This window comes from Alligator mississippiensis, chromosome 4 (genome assembly GCF_030867095.1).
Source record: "Alligator mississippiensis isolate rAllMis1 chromosome 4, rAllMis1, whole genome shotgun sequence".
Lineage (NCBI taxonomy): Eukaryota > Metazoa > Chordata > Crocodylia > Alligatoridae > Alligator > Alligator mississippiensis.
The window spans coordinates 23,780,762-23,794,343 of NC_081827.1; the positions used below are offsets into that span (position 1 = coordinate 23,780,762).

The 13,582-nt window shown below is 45.6% G+C and overlaps 1 protein-coding gene across 3 annotated transcripts in view; it reads right to left on the minus strand.

Annotated features, from left to right (window-relative positions):
* The window catches only part of PTPN12 (protein tyrosine phosphatase non-receptor type 12), a 130,046-nt gene extending 127,075 nt beyond the window's left edge, over positions 1-2,971 (minus strand). Inside the window, exon 1 of one of the 3 annotated variants that reach the window (XM_019487500.2) lies at positions 2,836-2,971. In XM_019487500.2, coding sequence (XP_019343045.1) covers positions 2,836-2,934 — 99 coding nt within the window. In that variant the 5' untranslated portion in view covers positions 2,935-2,971. The remainder of the gene's footprint in view (positions 1-2,835) is intronic. The other 2 variants (XM_006266586.4, XM_006266587.4) reach the window with 2 other exon arrangements.
* Between the last annotated feature and the right edge of the window lie 10,611 nt (positions 2,972-13,582).

Here is a 13,582-nt window from a genome sequence, read left to right on the forward strand (position 1 = left end):
AGTTTAGTACACAAAAAACAGTTTCAAAATGGCTGAAACTGGTTTAAGATAAATCTGGTTGAATGTAGTATCGGACTTAACTGATTTATGTCAAACTATTTTATGGAACTTTTGTCCCAGACTCCTTCCTTTTTCAAGTTAAATCAGAGTACCACACTATCTCAGGAGGCTTTGCAGCTGTGGGCTGGGCTGGGCTGTCTGCTCCCCAGAGCAGGGTTGGCTCCACCCCTCCACTCTCTAACTACAGCAGTGAGGACTGGCTGACAAGGGGGTGGGTGCAGGAAACCCAGTTGGGATGGATCCCCTGCCAGACTTTTACCCTGCTGAAGTGGAAGGGGTGGGGGCATGGGTGAGCAGGCTCAGGGGAGGGAGGCCTCCATGGCCCATGGGACCCCAGTCTGGGTCTGCGTTACAGGGGCAAGGGGGTGAAAACAGGGATACATGACTGCCACGTTTCTGCCCCCCATTCCACCTGGCTCCTTGCTTGAGCAGGGAAGAAAGAGGACAGCCCCTACCAGGGTTTTCCCCTCTCTCCCCACTGGAGTATAGAGCAGAGGGAGCAGCCATACCTCAGCCAGAGCGACATGGTAAGGCAGAGAAGGGGGATTTAATCCCTCCTTCCTCCCACCCTTTGCCTCAGAGCATTGACCCAGGGCCAGCGTCTGGCCATGCCACCCACTTTGTGAAAAACTAGCCAATGGTAATGGTAGCTGGATTATATACCTTGCATGCATTCCTTGTCCCCCCGCTCCCCAACCCCCACCCCTGCCTTGGGCCTCAGGAGGCCTACAACTGCCTTAACTAAAGTCTTTCATTTCAATCTCTCGTGCAATCTCCTTCCACCTATTCCTTCCACATCCACTTTTCCCATCATTGCCTTGGTCTGCCTCAAGGTCTGATACCCTTTTTACCCTGGGTAAAAACCAGCCATCTTTAGTATGCTACCTACCCTGCAGTAAATGAGATTGAAAACCCATCCCACTGGGAAAGATCAACCCCCTGCCCCCCCCCCCAAAAAAAAATCAATCAATCAATAACATTACTACATAGATGTCAAATGTATTAACACTTCTTTAGCTTTGAGTAAAATCCATGAAGCTACAGCTGGTTCTTTAATTCCTCTTCCCAACAAATGCTACAAAGCACCAGGACGTCTATAAGAGCACTAAGTATTTTCAAGCCATACTGAAAAAATGTAATCCTCCCCCCCCCACACACACATACTATATGGCAAGATATAAGATGAAAAAATAAAGGAATTGTTTTCTGCTGCATTCAGCCACCGCTCTATTTCTAATTTTAGATTCCACTTTGGCTTGGAAGTGGAGTGATGAGTAACAGCAATTCCTTTTTCACAAACTTGCCACTGCTTAGCAGTAGCAGCACACCCAATACATAAATGAGAAGATGTTACTCCCAAAAAAGACAAGACACCCCTACAAGGTTTTAAAGAGAATGACCCAAGAGACCGAAACTATTTCTCTCACCACCTTGTCTTCACCCTTCTTCCATTCTCAGTATCAGAGCTTGAGTTGCTACGTAAAGTACACATCAAAAAAAACCAACACAGTTACTTTACAGTGGCAAGCCACATCTAAAACTGCTCTATGTCTGCTTCTACAATAAACACTCAAAGAAAAAGACTCTTTTCTAGTAGAGTACTAGAGTAAAATAACTAAGGCATTCTGGGCCCTGCAGCTTTCCTTTGGCTCATTATTCAGAACTGGAAGTGAGCGAAAGAGCTCCACAAAGAATACGTTAAAAAGGCAGCAGAAACTTTGAACAGTTTTTGTTTGTTTGTTTTTTAATAAAAGGAGAGAGAGAGAGAGCACACACGAGCAAGCGCACATCGTTTTAGGCAATACATCTGCCCTTACAGAACTACAAAAAAGGAAACGCAAACACTTTCCCCTGATTTCAGAAGTGTTCTCGGCCCTGCCGCTGCTCACAAGCTCGATATTAACAATGTTAGCGGCTAAACGGACCAGACTGCAAAAAAGGTGCTGAAAAGCATTAAAAAATTCTAAGCTTTCAGACCATCATTGTAAGCACCATTTTTAACAAATGATTAAAATATAACACTGTCCGCCGGCCGCATGCACGCTTTGCGAAGAGACTAAACTCAGCCCTGTTTTCTGGGGCAGTTGACATGCTTTCCATTTCCAGAGCAACACAAGACTTTCTATACTCGGTGCAGAAGAACGACAGGGACAAGCGGGACAAGCAGTCAGCCCTCACTTGAAAGATAGCTTTATGTTTCACAGCAAAGAAAAAAAGAAAGAAAAGAAAAGCCAAACCAAAAGCAGCCTCCTCAACCACGCCAGCTCCCTTGTGACAGCACCGCGCACGCCGCGATTTCCAATAAAACCAGCTCAGACGCCGCACTTCAAACCAGACTCACTTTCCTTTCTTCTTTCCTTCCCCCCTTGCCAGTTCTCAGGGCCGGGCTCACTCAGGACCCGGCATTTTCCCGTCTCCCACCCGCCGGGGTGAAGCAGCCACTTCCCAAAGTCCACTTCCTCTTCCCGGCTCCGACCTGAGCAGCTCCCGGCGCCCCTGAGTCTTGCGCAACATCCGCAGCCTCCTCCCTGCCATCCCAACATGACATTTCCACCGGATTTCATGCGTGTCCCCGGGCCGGGGCCGCATCCCGCCCTCTCCCGGCCCCTCAGCCCGCCGCCACTATTGTTCCGCCGCCGGGGTCCAGCCGAGGGAGAAGCGGAGCCCGCGGCGCCGCCCGCCCCGTCGCGGGAGGAGGATGCGGGGCCGGGGGAGGGGGCTCCGCGGCGGACCTCAGGCCCCGACCCGCGGGGATGCTCCCGCCGCCCCGCTCACCATGAAGTCGCTGGCGAAGTTGTCCTCCCCATTGTGGTCTGTGTCCTTCATGGCCCGCACGCGCTGCACGAACCTCCGCAGGATCTCCTCCTGGCTCATCCTGCCGCCGGCCCGCGCCCGCCGCCCGCCCGCCCCTCAGCGCCGCCCCATCCCCACCGCCCGACCGAGCACCGCCGCCACCGCCGCCTCAGGGACACGACGAACTCCCCAGCGCTCCCTGTGCGCAGGCGCAGTACCCACCGCCCAACCCCACCCCGCCGCCCGCCATTGGCTGAGGGCCTCGCCGCGCCTCTGCCATTGGCTGCATAGCCCGCCAATCACCGCCCGGCCCTTCCTTCAGACAAGACCCCCGCCTCTCCCCCCTGTGTCCTGGGTATGGCATCTTCCTGCCGTTCCCTAGGAGGGAACCACTTGGCGGCGCGGGGGGAAGGGGCAGCCCGGGGCTGAGGTGCGGTTCGCACACCCCGGGACGTCATGGCGCGGGGCTTGCTGGGAGATGTAGTCCTCCCGGCGCGCGGGCGGGGCGGGGCGGGGCGGGGCTGGGCTCGGGGAGTCCGCCCCTGCCCCCAGCCCAGAGGACCGGCTCCGCGGGGGGAGCTACCCCGGCGTCCTTCTGCCCGGCCTGATTCGGGATAAATGAGCGCGCGGGAGAAAACGCCGCTGCTCCTCGGCGCTTTGTCCCGTGGGGATGAGCCGGACTCGGCCCTTTGTTCTCGTTGCCCTGAAACCTCCGCTCCGAGCTTCCCGCGGAACAGGAATGGCACCGGCGGGCGGCCGCGCCCGGGTCATGGCGGTGTCGGTCCTGTCCCGTCCAGGATCCAGCAAATCCGGATAATTTAGCGCTAGAAAACTGACAGCATTTAGAGGACGAGCGATATTGTTCAGGATAAATACTAATACTGGTTATTTACCCTGCTGCAAATGTCCCTCTGGTTCCCTGTTGGAAATTTTTTTCCTTTACAAACACACGGACTTTATCTTTGCCTCCGCACGGCAAAGTTCGTAGCCTGCTGGGAAGAGGAATCCAGACTCACCGCCGTGGCACGTAGGGCAGCTACTCGGGGTTTGAAAGACCCGCTCACCCGTGTCAGAGTTTGCGTGTGAATAGTTCAGGGCACAACCTGGGTAAGAGCTTGGGTTACTTCTGTAGCGGTGACGTGTTTGTACTCTGCCACGTATCGGAGGTCTTCTCCCACTGTAGGTCTCAGTAGATCATGATCAAGTTATCTGTGAATGTTTTTCCCTTTTATAAACTACATTGATTAAACTCACCGAGACATTGTCTACATGTTTAAGTTTTGCTATCTTAATTATGGGTATAACTTATTCTGCCTTAACAAAGCAAAATAAGTTTTACCCCCCAAAAAGGCTTCTAGCTCTAAAACTACATCTATGCTAGGGCATTTACTGCCATACTTATCTTGTAAAAAAAATTACTCTGACCTTCCTGATATAGATACTGCAGGAAAACTTTTTAAGCGTAGAACAAGTCTAAGTCTCTCACTGCAAGGCTTGTTTTCCATCAATGGATTTTCATGGGACTTGCCAAGATAAAGAATTATGTACAGTGGAGCATCTCCTAAATCAGTGGTTCCCAACCTCAGGGTGCGATCCAAATTAGGGTCACAAGGGGTCCACAGTAGGGTAGTGTTGGTCCCGCAGAGCCAGGCAAAGCATCCACAAACCCTCCCACAGGGCAGCTGTGGTTTGGCCCGCCTTCTCAGCCCATAGGGTGAAGGTTGCTTTACATTTATTCCAGCTGCAGGGCTCTGCACAGTGTTAAGGGCCCCACAGCCGCCCTAGCATTAGCTCTGGGTTGGGGGTCCTGATTTAGGGTTGTGGCAAGAAAAGTCTGGGAACCGCTGTCCTAGATGCACAGGATCCGGGAGAAGGAACCCAGTTCTGTCTGTACTCAAGTATTGATGCTTGGAAAATTCCCCACAGCACTGGAGCCTTGGCTGTACTGGGCAGAGCAAGTTCATCAGCTTTCAGAGCCTGGTATCCAGAGGAGCCCTGCCCTGACTCCATAATACAGCTGTCCACCTTGTCCCCAACACAGACTTGCCTTTCTTACCCCTGTCCCTCGTGTCCTGACCCTACCTCGCTTCCCAATATCACAAATCTCATACTATCAGGAGCCAAAGCACAGGGAGAAATGAGCATTTGTGCTCAGGCCATGAAGAACAAACAAGAGGGAAGGGTCAAGTATGGAAGGCCCAGTGGGGAGGTGACAAGTGCAGAAGCAGAAAACAGGAATGTGGGAGGAGCAACAGAGATAAACAATGGGCAAGGTAGGAGAGATCCATGTCCCCCGTTTTTGTCACCTACAATTGATTACATCTGCTTCTGGTGAGATATTTATTTTGCCCAGGAGAAATCTTGCCCCATCAAACCTAATGATAGGATATAGCATGTGGAGCCATAATAGCTGTGGCCAAGCAACCCACCAAATGATACTCTGGAAATACAGACAATTTCCTGCACTCCACCGATGTATATCAGACAACAGAGATAAAATGAACGAATTGGCTTGCCTTGTTCACATTAGCAGGGGAAGAAAGGTCCTGATTTGTTGCATTAGATGTCATTGTGATGTCATTACAAGTTACAAATATTGATCTCAACTTGTTTATAACTGTTATTACTTTAAAGAAGCCTTACTGAGAGTGCAGGAATAAACCATCCCAATGCACAGGAAGACTAGCAAGTATGACAGAAGACCAGCTTGGCTTAGCAGGGAACTCTTCAGTAAAGTAAATCACAAAAAGGCAGTTTATAAGAAGTGGAAACTTGGACAAATAACTAGGGAAGAATATAAGAGCATTGCTCAGGCATGCAGGGATGAAATCAGGAAGGCCAAAGCACAGTTGGAGCTGCAGCTAGCAAGGGGTGTGATGGGTAAACAAGAAGGGTTTCTACAAGCATGTTAGTAGCAAAAGGAAGATCAGGGAAAGTGTGGGACCCCTACTAAATGGGTAAGGCAACCTTGTGGCAGAGGATGCAGAAAAGGCCAAAGCACTCCGTGCCTTTTTTGCCTCAGTCTGCACAGGCAAGGTCAGCTCCCAGACTGCTGCACCAGGCAGCACAGTTTGGGGAGGAGGTGAGCAGCCAACAGTGGCGAAATAACAGGTTAGAGACAATTTAAACCAGCTGGACATATAAAAGTCCATGGGGCCGGATGGGACGCACCTAAGGGTGCCGAGGGAGTTGGCTGATGTGATTGTGGAGCTAGTGGCAATCAGGAGAGGTCCCAGATGATTGGAAAAGGGCAAACATAGTGCCCATATTTAAGAAATGGAAAAAAGAGGATCCAGGGAGCTACAGAACAGTCAGCTTCACCTCAATCCCTGGAAAAAACATGGAGCAGATCCTTAAGGAAACCATTTCTAAGCACTTGGAGAAGAAGGTGATTAGGAACAGTCAGCATGAATCCACCAAGAGCAAGTCATACCTGACCAACTTGCCTTCTGTGATGATGTAACTGGCTCTGTGGATTTGGGGAGACCAGTAGATGTGATATACCTTGATTTTAGCAAGGCTTTTGATATGGTCTCCCACAACATTCTTGCAGGCAAGCTAAGGAAGTATGGGTTGGATGGACTGTGAGATGGACAGAAAAGTAGCTGGAGCATCAGTTCAGAGGTTTGCAATCAATGGTTCAATGTCCAGCTGGCAGTGGTATCAAGTGGAGTGCCCCAGGGGTCAGTCCTTGGGGCCAGTTTTGTCCAATGCCCGCATCAACAACCTGGAAGATTGCATAAAGTGTACCCTCAGCAAGTTCACAAATTACACCAATCTGCGGGGAATAATAAATATACTGGAGGGTAGGGCTAGGATTCAGAGTGACCTAGACACATTGGAGGATTGAGCCAAAATAAATCTCATGAGGTTCAACAAGGACAAGTGCAAAGTCCTGCACTTAGAACGGAACAATCCCATGCACCAGTACAGGCTGGGAACCAACTGACTGGGCAGCAGCTCTGCAGAAAATGACCTGGGGGTTACAGTAGACAATAAGCTGAATATGAGCCAGCAGTGTGCCCTTGTTACCAAGAAGGCTAACGGCATCCTGGGCTGCATTGGTAGGTGTGTTGCCAGTAGGTCAAGGGAAGTGATTATTCCCCTGTATTCAGAACTGGTGAGGCCACATCTGGAGTACTGTGTTCAGTTTTGGACTCCCCACTACAGAAAGGATGTGGATACATTGGAGAGGGTCCAGTAGAGGTCAACAAAAATGGCAAGGGGGCTGGGATACATGACTAATGAGGACAGGCTGAGGGAACTGGGCATATTTAGTCTAGAGAAGAGAAGACTGAAAGGTGATTTAAACCAGCCTTCAACTACCTGAAGTGGGGTTCAAACGAGGATGGAGTTAGACTGGTCTCAGTGGTGGCAGATGACAGGACACGGAACAATCTCATGTTGAAGCAAAGGAAGTTTAGGTTAGGTATTAGGAAGAATGTTCTCACTAGGAGGGTAGTAAAATACTGGAACAGGTTATCCAGAGAGGTGGTGGAATCTCCATCCATGGAAGTTTTTAAGACCAAAGTTTTAGACAAAGCTTTGGCTAGAATGATCTAGTTGGGGATGGTTCTTCTTGGAGCAGGGGGTTGGACTAGATGACCCCCTGAGGTCCCTTCCAATCCTAATTTTCTATGATTCTTTGATTAAAACATATTAAATCTGTTTGAAATTGGTGTGCAAGTCTCATAACCACCTTTTGTTTGGATTACTTGTATGCATGGGTGCATCTAGGATTTTGAAAAGGGATGCAGATGTGGTGAATCATACCATATAATACAATACATGTTTGACTCTGGTGGAAGAGAAACTAGAAGCTTTACTAATATGCTAGGGGCTATATTATTCCGTTTAAGGTCAAAGCAAAAACAAATACAACCCTATTGGAATGTACACTACTTTACTAGATTATATATGAAGTTTAAAAACCACAAGAAACTAGGCAAAAATGGACAAAATAGTCAAAAGATGTGCCATTAGTCCTGTGGTCATCATAGTTAAAGTAGATCTCTTCTCCAAATGTATCAAACAAAATATAGTTATCTTGAGTGCATTGACAGTACCTCCAATGCTTCACTGTCAGTCATTTCTACACCTGAGTCAATATTACCACACATAAGTTAACATTTTTAGTGAAAGCTAAAAACAGTCTGCAGGGCTGTGAAATAAAAGAGAGACATTACCAGAAATACCTAACAGATAGCAACACTGCAGAAGAAATAATAGTTGGAAGAGCAGAACATTAAAACAATTAGGAAGGAGAGAGGGTCATTAGCATTTATGGAATAAAGAAACATTAGCAGGAATCAGGTAGATTATAATGAGCCATGAAGTCAGTGGACTCCCTCTGTGCTGCCTGAATAAAAACGTTATTGCCCCATCCAGGCAATTATTTTAAAATTTGGTAGAGCATGAATCAAGGGGGGATGACCACTGGACCATCCCTAAGTTTGCCTCGATTGTATGGAAAAACAAGGGGCCTCAAACCAAAGCACAGGCACATGTCAGCACCCAAAACAAAAACGTAAGTAACTCATCAGGAATTTGCACTATCCCGTAGGAAGAGGATTTTCTAAGCCTTGTTTCATAGATTTCATAGACATTAGGGCTGGAAGGGACTTTGGAAGATCATCGAGTCCTGCCCCCTGCTCCAGAGGCAGGAAGTCATCCAGGGTCAAAGGATCCCAGCAAGATAAACATCCAAATGTTTCTTAAAAGAGTCCAGAGTAGGTGCTTGTACCACCTCTGAGGCAGTCTATTCTAGGCCCTGGGGGTTTTCCTTATGTCCAGCCTAAAATGGTCTTGGAGGAGTTTGTAACCACTGGACCTTGTTGTCCCTTGGGGCACTCCGGTGAACAGGCATTCCCCCAGATCCTGATGCACAACCCTGATACACTTATAGGCAGCCACCAGGTCACCCCTGAGCCTGCGCTTTTCCAAGCTGAAGAGTCCCATGGCTCTAAGCCTCTCTTCATTTTTGTTTGAGAAGAGATCTGGTGTTGGGAGCAAAGGAGTGGGAAAAGAACTAGCTGAAGTGTTTGGAGGGAGCCAAGGAAAGAAACTCTAATCACAATTTGGACAAGTGCAGCATTGGCTTGTCTACATCATGGTGGCAGTAAGCCCTAGCTGAGCCATTGCAAGGCATGCCCCACAAAGCCCACTCCCACATTTACACTACAAACTGGAAATATGCCAGCAGAGGGGCTGTTGTCAAAACCACAGCCTCCAAAATGCTTGAGAGAATCAGCTGAGAAATACCCTTGCCTTTTATTTCTGGGTCTGCAATGTACAGATGGGAGCAAATAAATGGAACCGGCTAAGGGTGGCTTGGCAGGGGCTCACTGCTACCATGGTTTGACAAGCCCAGAGCAAAAAACAGAGAGGACGTTTTATCTGTACATTGGCTTAAACAATCTTAGGTCTGTAAACAAGGAAACTGCCTGCTGCTGTTTCATTTCTCCTGTGTTCAGCAAAATGGGACTTCATAAATTCTTTGTACATAAACAAGAATATCACAGACATACCTAACTGCACCACCAATTTTTCCTCTCTGCTGGAACAAACTACTCAACCCCAAATTTTGGCTAGCTGTTTGTATCAAAAGGAGTAACACTATAATGATAGGCAACTGTAGATCACAAACAGTTAGATACAAGTTAGTTTAGTTATAATATAATTATGTGAAATGTAGTCTGCTGATGAGTTTTTAATGAGTTGCAACTATCTTGATACACTGTTATTATGTTTTGATTTCAATTTCACTATGGGACCATGACCAGTACCTCCATAACATAGTTAATTTAAAACAAAATAGGTACTGAATGGCCATGTCTATGTAAGACACTGACTGTGCAGTAGCTTGTTACTACTGTGCAATAGTAATGAGCTACTGCACAGTCAGCATCACTTGAAAGTCATATATACAAGTATTAAATGACTGCGCAATAACAACTGAGACAATCAGTGTCTCATGTAGATGTGGCAAATTATCCTTGAATGACCTGACATTTGCCAGTATTGCCAGTATTGCCCTCAATTGAATAGCAGTGGGTGTCTTTGTCATAAGCACTACTGAATGGCCCCTTACTAAAGAAAAATCTTAGACGTCTCATCAATATTTATCTACTTATTTACCATTTTCATAGGATCCTCCAGATGATTCCTTGTTCAATATTTATAATAATTTAAATAAGAGTATTACTTATATTAAATAGAAATTATTTTAGATCATAGTAAGTTGTATGAGAAAAAAGTGTAAAATTTGGATTATTATCTATCTCCTCTCCTCCCCCACCTTCTGACAGACACTCGTAAAGTTTTTCAATGGGGCAAAAAATATCTTTCTTTTTTGTACAATGCTTAACCTAATAGTCCAAAATGAGGGCTTCTAAGCCTTATCAAGATACAAATAATACATATAATAATTAGATACATTGAAAATATGAAATTTTGCATCTTCAAGAAGACTATTTCTAAGAAACTGCAAACAACTGAATAGCTTTGAAGCACTATGCACATTAGGATAACCATATTCTACAATTTTACTTGATTTTTTATTTGGTTTTTGAAACATTTTTATATAAATGTTGTGTAACCCGGGCGGTACTCCAAGAGGTACCCCCTCTCCAATTGAAGGGATCAGAGCAGGTGCACAAGCGCTGTGGGAGGTGTAGGGACTCTCCTCCCCCTATACAGCAGAGCCAGACCACCAATGCAGCTTTAACCATATACCTTTTAATGAGAGAACAGTACTGGGAACGTAACAGGCATAAACCAGAGGGCATAGGAGACACTACAACGCCCTGAGGGGGCAGGATTCAACAAAGGTTAGACACTTAGAATCATTGACAAAAGACAGGGTTAACAAAATATAAAACACAAACAGCAGAACAAACAATACTGGTTGGGAAACTATAAAAAGGCACAAAATACAAGATGTCAAATAACAAGGAATACAGGGCCTAGGTATCTGGAGCAGGAAAGCACAACCACTTTCTACTGCAACAAGGATTTCTCCCTGTTATTTCACTCACCTCAAATCACCCCAGCTTGGGCTCAGATCTTGAATTCAGATCTCCCACATGGTGTGTAGAAACTCTACCATACAACCACCAGTGCTGGTACAGCTCCAAGCTGCTAGGGGTCTTGGCCTTCCTGGAGCCCCAGCCTCACATTGAGCTTCCCAGCCTCTGATTGGAGGAGCTGGAAGCAGAGCTGGGAACCTCAGGTCACTGCTCAAATCCTTGCTAGAGCTGGGGAGCTTCTCCTGCTGGCTGCAGCCCCTCCCAGGGGATCCTGGAGCCCACCGGGGAGCCTCTCCTGCCGGCTGCACACCGCGCTGCTGAGGGTCCAACTGCTGCTTGCAGGTCCCACTCCTTCAGGTGCTTCTGGGGCAACTGCTCCTGCCCCTCTGGCCCAGCTCTTGCCAGCTCTTTGAAGCTCCTTCCTTGTGGTCCCTCACTGGTCTCCCCTGAGTCAGCCGCACTGCCCCTTTTATCCCCCTCCAGGTGACCCAAGGGGCCAATCAGGGGACACAGAGGGTCAGTCTCTGGGGCCTGATTGGTGAGTAAAGGGAATCCCAAGTCCTCCAATCATCTTTTATCCCTTCAAAACCTCTGGGCTAAGACACTGCCAGCTAGCCCATCACAGTTGTCTGAAGTATTTTGACTGAGGTTATAGATTGACTTTAAAATATAGCTATTTAGAATCCAAAACACTTCCCCTGCAAGTTTATAACAATATTGAAAATGAGTAAAACTTGATCACAAAAACTAAATGGCCAAGTCCTTTTAATAGCAAATAGATAGAAGATAATCAATCTCCTTGGAAATCACAGGCCCGGATTTTATTGTACTCACTCTACCTTTGTATTGCTGCATAGGATTGAATGGAATTACCCCGATCTATAACACTTAATATGAGAGAAAAATTATGCCTCTCTTTGTTACCTGGACGCTTCATGTTTGTTATTGTTTTGAGCACACCTAAGATCAGTAGAACAGAAAAAGTGTTTGTGTCATTTGCTTGTTGTGTGCCTTTGGAAACACTTTACGCATAATCTTTTTCACTGTTATTTGATGGCCAGATGTAGAACACTTGAAGACTGCTTTGGGGGAACCTCATGTGCATGCTCTTTGCAGAGCCTTAAAATAGGGTGTTTACCAGTAACAGCTTCAGTAAGCCTGAAATACACATGGAAATAGCAGCAAACAGGCATGTGGATAGCTCTAGGCATGTTAGGTATTGGGGCTTTCAGACTTGCCCAAAAGACCCTTTCTTAATAACACAGTGAAAGAACATAAAAATCCTTATTACAGAATGTGGCTATATTATTAAAAGTCAGAAAAATCTCAGAAAATTTATTTTGATTTTTTTCATCAAAAAAATTAGTGTCCCTTGAAAAAACCCTTATTGCTAGTATATTATTAAACCTGTAGGCATTGTGTAAGTCTAATTTGCACTGCATTATTGATAATATGAATTAATCACTTGTTTGTGAGAGTGACTAAAGAGTGAGATCATTATACTTTTCTCATGGTCACTTTTTGTTTTATTTTGCTTGTATTATGTTTAAATAAACCTAAGAGGTGTGTTTGCCTCTGTTTTTAAATTAATACAAAGATTTTAGTTCATGTCAGCTTCTCTAAAACCATTTTCTATTAAAAATAAAAGCTTAATTTTGGGCCTGTGTGATTTGATGCTGCTTATGTAATTCACACATGTATTTATTAAAAAAAAAACAACTAAAACCATGGCAAGAGGGACAGAAGCTATTACCATTAATATAGATATACTGATGAGAGTCACAAAAATTAAGCTATATACTACATTAAGCTCCCCATGAGCATCTGATCTGAAAAAGCCTTTTTAGTGGCATTTATTAGTCAAAGCCACTTTACAGGACAAATGCAGAGTCTGTATCATCTGGTGCAATTGCTTTGATTGTAATGGTCTCTTGAGAGAAGTGGTTGGTATCCTCTCACTTGGGGGAAAAAAACAAGCAAAAAAAACCTCTAGAAAATGTACTGTAGAGAGTGACTGTATATTGGATTGGCTCTTTATTAATCCAGTAACTTTAAACATTCCACAGGCAAAATCCTGGATCTGATGAAGCCAACAAGAGATTTGCCATTGACTTCAATGGGGTAGGATTTTACCTTATATCTGGCATTAACACTCCGGCACATATAGCAACATGACATAACAATAACACAGAATAGATTAAATAATATTCATATATCTTTATCTGAAAATCCAACAATAGTTCTATTGTGTACTGCAGCTCATTTCAGAGGTGGAAGGAAGGCTGCAAACTGGCTTACAGAGGGGTCCAGGAATATGATGGTGACACCAGACCAGTTCCTGTAAACAGGAAATAGAACCAGGATGTAAACTGGACTGCCTCCATGTTCAGTAATATCAGCTAAAAATAAATCTGTGGAATAAAGGTAGGAAGGCTCTCTTTGAAAGCTAGTTTCCAGATTTAAGTTTTGAAGGCCTTATTAGGAATAAAAAATGATAAAAAGAGTTTAAAACATTCAAATAAATAAGGTTCTGAAGGACATGAGTCACAATCTCTTTAATGCAATATTAAGATATAGATTGTAATAACAAAAATCTCATGATAAGATAAACTGCAAACATAAACATATACAATTTAAGACCTCGCCAATCATGCTTCAAGCTATAACAAGCACATGAATAACTGAAATCTAGCCTCTTTATT